Source organism: Hyla sarda, chromosome 9, assembly GCF_029499605.1.
Source record: "Hyla sarda isolate aHylSar1 chromosome 9, aHylSar1.hap1, whole genome shotgun sequence".
NCBI lineage: Eukaryota > Metazoa > Chordata > Amphibia > Anura > Hylidae > Hyla > Hyla sarda.
The window spans coordinates 171,633,781-171,649,058 of NC_079197.1; the positions used below are offsets into that span (position 1 = coordinate 171,633,781).

At 45.1% G+C, this 15,278-nt stretch overlaps 1 protein-coding gene across 5 annotated transcripts in view; it reads left to right on the forward strand.

Annotated features, from left to right (window-relative positions):
* The first annotated feature begins 1,381 nt into the window (after positions 1-1,381).
* RGL2 (ral guanine nucleotide dissociation stimulator like 2) overlaps positions 1,382-15,278 on the forward strand; it is a 35,964-nt gene continuing 22,067 nt past the window's right edge. The window contains exons 1-4 of one of the 5 annotated variants that reach the window (XM_056540400.1): positions 1,382-1,717; positions 3,159-3,260; positions 9,297-9,374; positions 12,159-12,322. In XM_056540400.1, the coding sequence (XP_056396375.1) occupies positions 3,174-3,260; positions 9,297-9,374; positions 12,159-12,322 (329 nt within the window). In that variant the 5' untranslated portion in view covers positions 1,382-1,717; positions 3,159-3,173. Of the gene's footprint in view, positions 1,718-3,158; positions 3,261-8,748; positions 9,210-9,296; positions 9,375-11,555; positions 11,675-11,791; positions 11,905-12,158; positions 12,323-15,278 lie in introns of those variants that run through there. The other 4 variants (XM_056540403.1, XM_056540401.1, XM_056540405.1 and 1 more) reach the window with 4 other exon arrangements.

Genomic DNA, 15,278 nt, shown 5'->3' on the forward strand with positions numbered 1-15,278 from the left:
CTTGTATATAGGAGCAGTATTATAGTAGTTATATTCTTGTATATAGGAGCAGTATTATAGTAGTTATATTCTTGCATATAGGTGCAGTATTATGGTAGTTATATTCTTGTATATAGGAGCAGTATTATAGTAGTTATATTCTTGTATATATGAGCAGTATTATAGTAGTTATATTCTTGTATATTGGAGGCAGTATTATAGTAGTTATATTCTTGCTTATAGGAGCAGTATTATAGTAGTTATATTCTTGTATATAGGAGACAGTATTATAGTAGTTATATTCTTGTATATAGGGGCATTATTATAGTAGTTATATTCTTGTATATAGGGAGCAGTATTATAGTAGTTATATTCTTGTATATAGGAGGCAGTATTATAGTAGTTATATTCCTGTATATAGGAGCAGTATTATAGTAGTTATATTCTTGTATATAGGAGCAGTATTATAGTAGTTATATTCTTGTATATAGGAGCAGTATTATAGTAGTTATATTTTTGTATATAGGAGGCAGTATTATAGTAGTTATATTTTTGTATATAGGAGCAGTATTATAGTAGTTATATTCTTGTATATGGGAGGCAGTATTATAGTAGTTATATTCTTGTATATATGAGCAGTATTATAGTAGTTATATTCTTGTATATAGGAGCAGTATTATAGTAGTTATATTCTTGTATATAGGAGCAGTATTATAGTAGTTATATTCTTGTATATAGGAGCAGTATTATAGTAGTTATATTCTTGTATATAGGAGCAGTATTATAGTAGTTATAGTCTTGTATATAGGAGGCAGTATTATAGTAGTTATATTTTTGTATATGGGTTGCAGTATTAATTATTATTAGTAGTTATATTCATAAGCCTAGATGCATAAAAAATGCTTGTTCATCGAGGGCAGAAATTGGCAAAAATGTTCTCAGAGCAGTTATAACTTTTTTCTGTTCTCTTTTGGTGAATTTAGTTTTTTAGAATGTATTCTTCTTGTACTTTATCAATAGTAACCATATCACTGATGTTTTTAGCACGTGACTGAACTTGTACTTTTTATCAGACAAGGAGACTGTATTGCTTATTATTGTAAAATGGTGACACCGTCTCTTTTAATGGTTTTCTATGTGTAAATTGTGGAAATTTACAAAGAGTTATTTCATCTCAGAATGAGGAAGTCCTATATATATATATATTCATTTTTACACAATTTAGAAAGCAGAAGAGCCCGTAGTCACACATACCATGTCCAGTCTGTCTAGTAACCCAATGGTGACCGGGATCACAGCTCTCATATAAGACTACGCAGACACAATGCTTTGTTTACACCGGGGCACTGCGCATTTTGTCGCTGCAGGAAGCGCTCTCTTGCAGATTTCCTGATTCTCTTCCTGCACCCCAGGATGTGACGCAAGGGAAAGTACAAGGTGAGGCTGAGCGCTTCTTAGAAGACACCTAGATCTGCTTTGAGACGTCCCCATCAACGTCCAGGGTCCCTAAAACCGACCAATTGGCAGCAATATCTCACCGATACTTGGAGAGACAACTATACAACTATACGGACCGTACGCTTTTCTCTTGTAGTCGGACACCTCCATCTTAAGGTGACAATCTCAGGACCTGGACGGGACTTTCTTTCCTCTGTGTTGTGTGCCTGACCCCTGCTAACCCTGTGAGTGGGATATGCTGTGTCTGGGTGACGCGGTGACGTTGGCTTCCTGAGCTGTGGTAAGTACCATCCCAGCACAAACATTTCTCACCCATGTAACAAATGCACCAAATACAACAGGAGCTGGGGCGGCCTCCGCGACATTTTCCTTGTACCGTGGTCCCTCAAGTTACAATATTAATTGGTTCCGGGACGACCATTGTATGTTGAAACCATTGTATGTTGAGACCAGAACTCTATGGAAACCTTATAATCGGTTCTAAAGGCACCAAAATGTCATCCAAAAATAGGGAAAAAAAAGTGAGGATTAAAGAAAAATAAGTAGATAACTAATATAGATAAAGCAAATCCTTACATATAAAAGTAATAAAAGATCTGCTGGGAGCTGTAATTACTGTCTATGTCAGTGTTTCCCAACCAGGGAGCCTCCAGCTGTCGCAAAACTACAACTCCCAGCATGCCCGGACAGCCTACGAGTTGTAGTTTTGCAACAGCTGGGGGCACCCTGCTTGGGAAGCACTGGTCTATGTAGAGGACAGGAGCTTCTTCAGGGTCCTGTACAGTACACAGTGTCCTAAAAAAGTAACATGGAGCCGCCCTCACCTGGTGTCCAAAGGAGAAGCTAACCCTGGTACAGGTAAAATGTACAGAACATGTAATACCTCCCTGTACTGTAGGGGGCGCTACCAGACACCAGGCAGTGCATACGCTTCAGTAATACAGGTAAAGAGTAGTACAGAACATGTAATACCTCCCTGTACTGTAGGGGGCGCTACCAGACACCAGGCAGTGCATACGCTTCAGTAATACAGGTAAAGAGTACAGAACATGTAATACCTCACTGTACTGTAGGGGGCACCACCAGACATCAATCAGTGCATACGTTTCAGTAATACAGGTAAAGAGTACAGAACATGTAATACCTCCCTGTACTGTAGGGGGCGCTACCAGACACCAGGCAGTGCAAACGCTTCAGTAATACAGGTAAAGAGTACAGAACATGTAATACCTCACTGTACTGTAGGGGGGCGCTACCAGACACCAGGCAGTGCATACACTTCAGTAATACAGGTAAAGAGTACAGAACATGTAGTTCCTCCCTGTACTGTAGGGGGCGCTACCAGACCCCAGTCAGTGCATGCACTTCAGTAATACAGATAAAGAGTACAGAACATGTAATACCTCCCTGTACTGTAGGGGGTGCTACCAGACACAAGGCAGTGCACACGCTTCAGTAATACAGGAGTTTTACCAGTGAATTCCCTTTCTGATTGGTCAGATCTTCCAGCCATTGACACGTTTCACAGATCTGGACTGTCTGTACATTGTATGTTGAGTCTGGTTTCAAGTTACAATGGTCCAGAAAAGACGATTGTATGTTGAAACTATTGTATATTGAGGCCATTGTAAGTTGAGGGATCACTGTTGTTGTTACATGTATGATATGGGTGCATGTTTCTGCCTTGTGTGGTCACCGTGTTCTCACTTTTTCACGTTTAGTCCGTGGTTATACTTATGATCCTGCGGACATTAAAGACAGCGCTGGAGGAGGATAGACGAGGACTCCGACCAAGACATGAGACTAAAGATGACCAGAGCGAGGTAAGGAAACAGAACTAATTCTTATCGGTTTTACCAAGAATAACACTCTGACGCCAAAACTGTGGTCCCTGGGGCTAAATGTGGCCCTCCAGCGCTGTTATCGTAGCCTTGGGCCTTACAATTAGTGCAGACAAACATCAGTTCAGACAGTTCTACATTCGAAGTGTAAGGATGGGTTCACACTACGGAATTTCTCCCCCAAATTCTGCTTAGGAATTCCACTTGGAAATTCTGGTGCAGCTGCGCAGTGCACACTACAGAACTTCAGCAGCGAATGTTCTGCCGCTGAAATTCCACCCCCAATTTTTTAGGCTGAATCCACTCCGCATTGCCATCTATGAGGATGGCAATGTCCGCGTGGTCCTAGCGCTGAGTGATTCAGAACTCGGATTTTGTCCGGCCGGAAATTCCATACTGTGAACCCAGCCTAAGGGACTATTCACACGGCGGAATTTTCACTTGCGGAATTCCGCCTCAAATTATAGACTTCTAAGGGATTCTGCACTCCCATTCACACTTGTGTAGGACTCACAGGCGTTTTCTATGAGTCGGCGGGGGAAACAAGACTCACAGGCTTTCTCTATGAGTGGGTGGAGGAAGCAGGACTCACAGGCTTTCTCTATGAGTGGGCGGAGGAAGCAGGACTCACAGGCTTTCTCTATGAGTGGGCGGAGGAAGCAGGACTCACAGGCTTTCTCTATAAGTGGGCGGGGGAAGCAAGACTCACAGGCTTTCTCTGTGAGTGGGTGGGGGATGCAGGACTCACAGGCTTTCTCTATGAGTGGGTGGAGGAAGCAGGACTCACAGGCTTTCTCTATTAGTGGGCGGAGGAAGCAGGACTCACAGGCTTTCTCTATAAGTGGGCGGGGGAAGCAAGACTCACAGGCTTTCTCTATAAGTGGATGGGGAAGCTGGACTCACAGGCTTTCTCTATAAGTGGGTGGTGAAGCAGGACTCACAGGCTTTTTCTGAGTGGGCGGGGGGGAAGCAGGACTCACAGGCTTTTTCTGAGTGGGCGGGGGGGAAGCAGGACTCACAGGCTTTTTCTGAGTGGGCGGGGGAAGCAGGACTCACAGGCTTTTTCTGAGTGGGCGGGGGGGAAGCAGGACTCACAGGCTTTTTCTGAGTGGGCGGGGGAAGCAGGACTCACATTCTTTTTCTGAGTGGGCGGGGGAAGCAGGACTCACAGTCTTTTTCTGAGTGGGCGGGGGAAGCAGGACTCACAGGCTTTTTCTATGGGTCCTGGAAGGATTGACGCTGGGATCACACAATGACAGGAGTGCGTGTTGTGCTGCTTTGCAGCTAAGAAAAGCAAATGGGTTTGCATGGCGGCCTACATTTGGCTGTGGCCATTTTTTGGGTCACAGTGTAACACTATTTTCTCTGCTTTACAGCAATGCATGACAACTCCCTCAAGGCGGCACGTCGATCTTTGGTTGCCAAACCCCTGTTGTGACTAAAGTCGATGTGTAGCCCCAGCCCCAATATTTCCCTCTCTTTAAAACTTGCATAGAAAAACCGACAAAGGCAAAGACCCTGACATTTTCCAAATTACCGTTTGTTGTATTCTTATACCTTAAAATATACAATAGTTGTAGTAGGATAGAAAGCGGCTGCATTGTCTTCATCGGCTGGAGATAGTCTTCAGGGAGTGAGTGTTGTGTTTCAAGGCTCTTTCCCCTCCGTGTCTGTTGTATGGGAGTATAATGTATATACTGTATGGCAGTGACTATAATGACCAACAGTGTCAGCTGGGAGATAGGAACAAGGACCGTGCATGTATAAACTGGTGAGTGCCAGAGAGTACAAGTTTAATCCCCTGTTTCCCCCTAAAATTGGATAAATCTTCTAGTCCCTAATCTCTAGGACAGTGTTTTTCAACCAGAGTGAACATACCCTTATATACGGTGTTCATTTTAGGACATCGTCAGTCGTCAGCTGTAACTCCGTCCCGCGTCAGGCGAAACAGAATCCCGCCTCCCCCTTCAGACCAATCGCCGTCAGTCGTCAGCCGCAACTCCGTCCCCCGTCAGGCGAAACAGAATCCCGCCTCCTCCCTCCAACCAATCCTCCATCAGTTGTCAGCCACAACTCCCTCCTCCCTCATCCGATACTCCCTCTTACAAAATGCCGTCATCCCTCAGCCCATTCTCCCTCAGACGCAACTTCCTGCCGCATAGCAGAGCCGACGCTGCACAGCATGTATAGCAGAGTCGAAACTGTGAAGCTTGCACGTGTACTACAGATACTACATGTGCTACAGAGTCTGTATAGCAGAGCCGACACCGAATAACATGTATAGCAGAACCCGTATAGCAGAGCCAACACTGAATAACATGTATAGCAGAACCCGTATAGCAGAGCCGACACCGAATAACATGTACAGCAGAACCCGTATAGCAGAGCCGACACTGAATAACATGTATAGCAGAACCCGTATAGCAGAGCCAACACTGAATAACATGTATAGCAGAACCCGTATAGCAGAGCCGACACCGAATAACATGTACAGCAGAACCCGTATAGCAGAGCCAACACTGAATAACATGTATAGCAGAACCCGTATAGCAGAGCCGACACCGAATAACATGTACAGCAGAACCCGTATAGCAGAGCCGACACTGAATAACATGTACAGCAGAACCCGTATAGCAGAGCCGACACTGAATAACATGTACAGCAGAACCCGTATAGCAGAGCCGACACTGAATAACATGTATAGCAGAACCCGTATAGCAGAGCCGACACTGAATAACATGTATAGCAGAACCCGTATAGCTGAGAGCCGACACTGAATAACATGTACAGCAGAACCCGTATAGCAGAGCCGACACTGAATAACATGTATAGCAGAACCCGTATAGCAGAGCCGACACTGAATAACATGTACAGCAGAACCCGTATAGCAGAGCCAACACTGAATAACATGTATAGCAGAACCCGTATAGCAGAGCCGACACGGAATAACATGTATAGCAGAACCCGTATAGCAGAGCCGACACTGAATAACATGTATAGCAGAACCCGTATAGCAGAGCCGACACTGAATAACATGTATAGCAGAACCCGTATAGCAGAGAGCCGACACTGAATAACATGTACAGCAAAACCCGTATAGCAGAGCCGACACTGAATAACATGTATAGCAGAACCCGTAGAGCAGAGCCGACACTGAATAACATGTATAGCAGAACCCGTATAGCAGAGCCGACACTGAATAACATGTATAGCAGAACCCGTATAGCAGAGCAGACACTGAATAACATGTATAGCAGAACCCGTAGAGCAGAGCCGACACTGAATAACATGTACAGCAAAACCCGTAGAGCAGAGCCGACACTGAATAACATGTATAGCAGAACCCGTAGAGCAGAGCCGACACTGAATAACATGTATAGCAGAACCCGTATAGCAGAGCCGACACTGAATAACATGTATAGCAGAACCCGTATAGCAGAGCCGACACTGAATAACATGTATAGCAGAACCCGTAGAGCAGAGCCGACACTGAATAACATGTATAGCAGAACCCGTAGAGCAGAGCCGACACTGAATAACATGTATAGCAGAACCCGTATAGCAGAGCCGACACTGAATAACATGTACAGCAGAACCCGTAGAGCAGAGCCGACACTGAATAACATGTACAGCAGAACCCGTATAGCAGAGCCGACACTGAATAACATGTATAGCAGTACCCGTATAGCAGAGCCGACACTGAATAACATGTATAGCAGAACCCGTATAGCAGAGCCGACACTGAATAACATGTATAGCAGAACCCGTATAGCAGAGCCGACACTGAATAACATGTATAGCCGAACCCGTATAGCAGAGCCGACACTGACTCGGCTCTGCTACACGGACGGAAGGTTTTTCGTCTGAGGGATGACAGAGTTTCGGATGACAGAGTTTTGGATGATGGAGGAGGGATTTGCGGCTGACGCCTGACGGAGATTGGTCCGAGGAGGAGGGTGCGTGACGCTGTTTCGCCTGACGACTGACGACCGTACTTATAATATTCCACAGCTGAGATCCACAAGATGTTCTGTATCTTTGCTGATACTTTGCTATCATTGCTTTTGTATATGATGTTCTGTTCTGGATGTCTGTCCCCATAGAGGGGTGCAGGGTGTAACTATAGACCAATACAGAGTATTTTCCGAATCCTCATTGCACGGAGGAAATGATGTCATTGCTAAAGAGGCGACTCCGGCATCCAATAAAACAGATTGTAGTTTTATTTCCCATTAGAGTCCATGGAGATGAGACATGATGCCACCGCTGATGAGTTCCAGGCCTCAGGAAACCTTAGTCATATTATGGCGGTGATTCCCGTATACTGGTATAAACATCTGATCAGTCACATCACATGGTTATGACTACGGGTCCATGTAAAAGACCGGAACCAGAATAATTCCCTCTGATCCGAACACCAGCCTCATATATAACTAGTATACAGATGTCAGGACAATGATCTGGGGCTCTATGTATAAAATGTTATCCCCCCCACACGTCTATCTGTCGCTGACACCGATGATCACTCCAATGCCTGATGTTTAACTCCCTAGATGCCACGGTCAACAGTAACCACAATACCCGGTTAGTAATTGGACAGGTGCCGGTTCTTTTCGGGTTCCAATTGACACCTCCATATGACACAATTGCGGGGGTGCCAATCCGTTGTCATGGCAACAAGGGCCCTTCTGAAGGTCTCCGCGGCTGCCATGTTTGATCTCCCAGTATAGTCTTCTCTAGACAGGCTGCACCAGCAGAGCACAAGATAAGAGAGTACACTGCAATGCAATAGTATTGCAATGTACTGTAAAAGGGATCAGATGACTGCTTGTAGCCCACAGGGAGAAAAAAAAGTAAAAATAAAGTAAAATAAAAAAAAAAGTCAAAAAAATTTTTTTTTTATGTAAAAAAAATAAAAAAGTTAAAATTCTGATTCCTCCCCCCCCCCCTTCCTTTTTCCATTTTTTTTTAAAGCTAGAAAAGGTTACATATTTAAATGGTGATTGGTGAACATCATGAATAAAACAAATTGTGCTCGTCACAAACCGCCCCCCACATCCCCTAAAAAAATAAATAAAAAATAAATAAAACTCACATAGCTCCGTAGAAAAACTAACCTGCAGAATATGGTGATGTAACAGGTCATTGATACAAATAGTGAGGAGCAGTTTCCCCCAACCTGTGACTCTCCAGCGGTTGCATAAATGTTGTATATTACAGTTTATCCCATATTATTTTTATTATTATTTTGCTTTGTTTTCCGATTTTCAGATTTGTGACTTTTTGTGCTAAATTGTTTATTTTTTAATTTTTTTTTTAACAAAAACGTACAAAACCAATGAAAACACAAGCTCCTTCCATCAGTCCCTGCGCAGTGGTCCTGGCCTTGTACATACGTTACGTGCTGATGAATATTCACATCAGGAACCGGTTTGGTAGGGCGTTGCTGGCCGCGCACTGTATTTACCTGTAGGAACACGTGTCTTTTTCCGGAAGTTTGAACCCGAGACACCTGGGATACAGATATTATTCTTGCTGCCGTTCTTCAGCCGGGATTAACCCCTTGCACTCCTTTCGACTTCTTACCTGGACCTCCTTATCGTCTTGGCTTTAACCCCTTGTCCAGGTGTCCTCTCCTGCGCCTCCAGCCTCCTCCAGTTGCCTCCAGCCTCCTCCAGTTGCCTCCAGCCTCCTCCCAACACTTTTCCTTATCTCTCATCTATATCCGGCCTTCCTAATCTTAGCGCGGCTTGTCCACCCCCTCCCTTCACAGCTGGTTTGCTTTCTATGAATGTGGCCCTGAAGTGCCTGTCACGGGGTGGTCCCTGTGTCACCTCCAAAACGACGTGGTACTTTCCGCCTGGCAAGGTGAGGCGCGCCACATCTGCACGGTGGTGCGAGGCTTTGGGATGAATGATGAGATGGCTGCAGGTTTGTGCCTTCGGCTTACTGCCTGGATTTGCCTTATATCGAGCTCACTTACCTTCCGTGTGGTAATATTGCGTTTATTCCTCCCAGGTCCTGCAGTACGAAGGGGACGAGGAGCGGGACGGTCTTATATACAGTATATATTTACGCAACGCAAACTCCCAGCAGGTAACGCCATGTCTACTGTAGACTCATGTAACTTTTAGGGTGCCAGCTGTTCGGTGCCAAGCAGTCGCATAGATCAGTGTTTTCCCAACCAGGGGGCCTCCAGCTGTTGCAAAACTACAACTCCCAGCATGCCCGGACAGCCGAAGGCTGTCCGGGCATGCTGAGAGTTGTAGTTTTGCAACAGCTGGAGGTACCCTGGTTGGGAAACACTGGCATAGATAGTAATATAGTTGTTTGCAATCATTGGTTATTTCTGTCCCAACCTGTGGCTCTCCAGCTGTTAGGAAACTACAACTCCCAGCAAGCCCTGACAGCCATTGGCAGATTTTGTTTATCGAACTTATACCACGCGGAAAAAGGATATAGGGTACTACAATGAGGAGACCCCCGGTGTAGGGTCACAATTCCCTGACCAAATACAGTGAAGCCTCTTTATAGGACCACCTCTTTGAGAAGACCGCCCCCTCGTCTAGACTAGATTTTCGGGAACCAATTTTAGGTTCCACCATATCATGCATACTGACCATCTTCTTTGAGAAGACCACCACTCGAGAAGATTTTTATGGGCAATTTGGGGGGGGGGTCTTCTCAGGGAGGTTTCACTGTAGTAACAAGACCTGTCACATTAACATTTGTCTTCGATACACGGGATGGAGGATAAGTGTATTATTGGGGGGGGGAAGGGGTCCCACTACTAAGAACCCGGCCATCTGGAGAATGGGGTCCTGAGTCTCCTGTCGGAATGGGGCGGCAGGCACACGTGCATAATCTCCGGGAACTATTTCTGTGGGAGACCCCTGGCCATTTTTAGAATGGGGTCCCCTGTCAGAATGGTGGGGTGCAGGGGCGGACATATTGCCTGTGCAGCCGGTTCAGCTGCGCAGGGGCCCAGTGTGTGAGGGTGAGGGGGCAGACCGCCGCTGCTTACTGTTCTAAAGCGGCCGTGGCGCATAATAGCACCACAGGCACTTTAGACAGTGAGTCTGCGGCCGGTCGACCCGGGTCTAACGAGGGACGTCGCGCAAGTGACGTACCTCCGCAGACCGGCTCAGGAGGACGCCAGTGACGTCACTCATCAGGCCGCCGCCGGAGAGGAGAAGCGCTGTGCAGTGTGTGTTAGGGGGGGGGGGTCTATGCTACCTAATGTGGGGAAACTGCTACCTAATGTGGGGAAACTGCTACCTAATGTGGAGAAACTGCTACCTAATGTGGGGAAACTGCTACCTAATGTGGGAAATCTATGCTACCTAATGTGGGGAAACTGCTCCCTAATGGAGGGGGAGGGCTGAATGAGCTGCGGCATATGGGGGGGGGGGGCCTTGATAAATAATTAACAACTGATATTATGGGGGGTGGGTCCTCCTGAGCAACTGATATGGGTGGGGTCCCCCCGTGAGCAGGTGAAATATGGGGGTCCACTTGAGTGACATATGAAGGGAGGGGGGGGGGGAGGTTCCTGAACAATTGACGAATGGGGGGGGGGGGGCAGGCACATTCTTTGTCTGTGTCTGCCCTCTGCTGTCTGTGTCCGCCCCTGGTGTGTTGGTCACGCATGCGCTCTATCGCCAGCTCCTCCCATAAACAATCCAACTGCTGAGAACCCTGTGTCCTCAAGAATGGAGTACAGAGTCTCCTTTCGAATTGGGGTGGTAGTGCTAAGTCTCCTATTGGAATGGAGCGGTAGTCGCGCATGCGCACTATCTCAGGCACCTTCAGTAGATAATGTAGGGCATGGCAGTGTGCATGAGTAACCACCGCTCCATTCCTACGGGATACTTGGGACCCCATTCTCGAGATCTCAGAGGGTCCTGCGCAGAATTAGTGCTGGAGACAGTGTGCATGCATAACAGCCGCGCCATTCCATTAGGAGACCAGGGACCCCTGGTGTTACTTAAAAACACCAGGGGTCCCAGCAGTCGGGTTGTCTGTGGGACCATTCTTGATATTGCCGAGGGTCCCCCGCAGAAATAGCGCTGAAGATGGTGTTCTTCTCATCAGCATTAAATATATTTAGTATAGACTAGTGTTCCCCCAACCTGTGGCTCTCTAGCTGTTATGAAACTACAACTCCCAGCATGCCCTGACAGCAGAAGGTTAAAAAAAACAAACGAAAAAAAACCTGATTTAGGCAATGCTCTGTGAGCGTAATCAGCCCGGTCTTTAGACTAATACTGTAGATTGCAAAACTACAACTGCCAGCATGCCCTGACAGCTGAAGGCTGTTGTGTCATGCTGGGAATTGTAGTTTCGTTACAGCCGGAGAGCCGCAGATTGGGGAACACTGGTCTAGACAATGCTCTGTAAGCTCAACAGCCTGATACATTGTAGGGAACTATAGTGATACCCCAATTGAGTTTTGATGCCCCAACCTGGAATTTAGCCATAGGTTTTCCAAACCAGCGCAAACCTCTAGCTGTTGAGAAACTACAACTCCCAGCATGCCCAGACAGCCGAAGGCTGTCTGGGCATGCTGGGAGTTGTAGTTTCGCAACAGCTGGAGGCACCACGGTTGGGATACCTCGTATTATGTGTAGGTAGACATGTGTGTAACTCTAGACAGAAGCCATTATCCCGATGAGGTCGGGGACACCTCTTTGGTTATATGTAAATGCTTGTTTTATTGTTGCGGCCGCGGTCGTCAGGTACACGGCTATTTATATACTGCGCCGCCTGGAAACAAAGTATAAGGTGTTGGTTTAACACAGTGAGAACATGTTGGTGATTCATCAGTATATAACAATAATAATATATGACTATATCATCTGTATCCTTCTCTCCCCACAGCCTCCTGTTAGAGTGTTAGCTCTGCGCGCCGGCACACTGTCCAGGCTTATCCTCCATCTTCTCGAAGCCCGTCTTCTGGGGGACACCACCTACATCCCGGCCTTCCTCGCCACCTATCGCACCTTCACCAACACTCCTGAAGTGCTGAGGACGCTGCTGGACAGGTTGTGAGGCCGCTCGCTGCTCTCCATCTTCATGGAGATTTATATATATATATATATATATATATATATATATATATATATATATATATATTAGGGGAGATTTATCAAAACCTGTGCAGAGGAAAAGTTGCCGAGTTGCCCATAGCAACCAATCAGATTTATTCTTTCATTTTTAACAAGGCCTCTGCAAAATGAAAGAAGTGATCTGATTGGTTGCTATGGGCAACAGGGCAACTTTTCCTCTGCACAGGTTTTGATAAATCTCCCCCATTGTACCTGTCACCCCAAAAATCACACACAGGCTCTCCCGAATTGTCAGGAGATATCGGAGCAACTAGTGACCAAAACTAATATTTACCGTCAAGCACAGAAGACGTCATTGACTACATTACATAATACCATATGACAGGTTGTGACAAAATGACACAATATTATATTACATCTCATGGCGTACTACATTATATTATATTACAGGTCATGACGATATTATATTACATGTCATGGCGTACTACATTATATTACAGGTCATGACGATATTATATTATATTACATGTCATGGCGTACTACATTATATTACAGGTCATGACGATATTATATTATATTAAATGTCACGGCGCAGTACTGTGGTTGTGATCCTATTCTATAGTGTCAGTAATCGTGTCCTGTGGTTGTGATCCTATTCTATAGTGTCAGTAATCGTGTCCTGTGGTTGTGATCCTATTCTATAGTGTCAGTAATCGTGTCCTGTGGTTGTGATCCTATTCTATAGTGTCAGTAATCGTGTCCTGTGGTTGTGATCCTATTCTATAGTGTCAGTAATCGTGTCCTGTGGTTGTGATCCTATTCTATAGTGTCAGTAATCGTGTCCTGTGGTTGTGATCCTATTCTATAGTGTCAGTAATCGTGTCCTGTGGTTGTCATTCTATTCTATAGTGTCAGTAATCGTGTCCTGTGGTTGTGATCCTATTCTATAGTGTCAGTAATCGTGTCCTGTGGTTGTGATCCTATTCTATAGTGTCAGTAATCGTGTCCTGTGGTTGTGATCCCATTCTATAGTGTCAGTAATCGTGTCCTGTGGTTGTGATTCTATTCTATGGTGTCAGTAATCGTGTCCTGTGGTTGTGATTCTATTCTATAGTGTCAGTAATCGTGTCCTGTGGTTGTCATTCTATTCTATAGTGTCAGTAATCGTGTCCTGTGGTTGTGATTCTATTCTATGGTGTCAGTAATCGTGTCCTGTGGTATTGATCCTATTCTATAGTGTCAGTAATCGTGTCCTGTGGTTGTGATTCTATTCTATGGTGTCAGTAATCGTGTCCTGTGGTTGTGATTCTATTCTATAGTGTCAGTAATCGTGTCCTGTGGTTGTGATCATATTCTATAGTGTCAGTAATCGTGTCCTATGGTTGTGATTCTATTCTATAGTGTCAGTAATCGTGTCCTGTGGTTGTGATCCTATTCTATAGTGTCAGTAATCGTGTCCTGTGGTTGTTATCCTATTCTATAGTGTCAGTAATCGTGTCCTGTGGTTGTGATCCTATTCTATAGTGTCAGTAATCGTGTCCTGTGGTTGTGATCCTATTCTATAGTGTCAGTAATCGTGTCCTGTGGTTGTGATCCTATTCTATAGTGTCAGTAATCGTGTCCTGTGGTTGTGATCCTATTCTATAGTGTCAGTAATCGTGTCCTGTGGTTGTGATCCTATTCTAGTGTCAGTAATCGTGTCCTGTGGTTGTGATCCTATTCTATAGTGTCAGTAATCGTGTCCTGTGGTTGTGATCCTATTCTATAGTGTCAGTAATCGTGTCCTGTGGTTGTGATCCTATTCTATAGTGTCAGTAATAGTGTCCTGTGGTTGTGATCCTATTCTATGGTGTCAGTAATCGTGTCCTGTGGTTGTGATCCTATTCTAGTGTCAGTAATCGTGTCCTGTGGTTGTGATCCTATTCTATAGTGTCAGTAATCGTGTCCTGTGGTTGTGATCCTATTCTATAGTGTCAGTAATCGTGTCCTGTGGTTGTGATCCTATTCTATAGTGTCAGTAATCGTGTCCTGTGGTTGTGATCCTATTCTATGGTGTCAGTAATCGTGTCCTGTGGTTGTGATTCTATTCTATAGTGTCAGTAATCGTGTCCTGTGGTTGTGATCCTATTCTATAGTGTCAGTAATAGTGTCCTGTGGTTGTGATCCTATTCTATAGTGTCAGTAATCGTGTCCTGTGGTTGTGATCCTATTCTATAGTGTCAGTAATCGTGTCCTGTGGTTGTGATTCTATTCTATAGTGTCAGTAATCGTGTCCTGTGGTTGTGATTCTATTCTATAGTGTCAGTAATCGTGTCTTGTGGTTGTGATCCTATTCTATAGTGTCAGTAATCGTGTCCTGTGGTTGTGATTCTATTCTATAGTGTCAGTAATCGTGTCCTGTGGTTGTGATCCTATTCTATAGTGTCAGTAATCGTGTCCTGTGGTTGTGATCCTATTCTATAGTGTCAGTAATCGTGTCCTGTGGTTGTGATCCTATTCTATAGTGTCAGTAATCGTGTCCTGTGGTTGTGATCCTATTCTATAGTGTCAGTAATCGTGTCCTGTGGTTGTTATCCTATTCTATAGTGTCAGTAATCGTGTCCTGTGGTTGTGATCCTATTCTATAGTGTCAGTAATCGTGTCCTGTGGTTGTGATCCTATTCTATAGTGTCAGTAATCGTGTCCTGTGGTTGTGATCCTATTCTATAGTGTCAGTAATCGTGTCCTGTGGTTGTGATCCTATTCTATAGTGTCAGTAATCGTGTCCTGTGGTTGTGATCCTATTCTATAGTGTCAGTAATCGTGTCCTGTGGTTGTGATTCTATTCTATAGTGTCAGTAATCGTGTCCTGTGGTTGTGATCCTATTCTATAGTGTCAGTAATCGTGTCCTGTGGTTGTGATCCTATTCTATAGTGTTAGTAATCGTGTCCT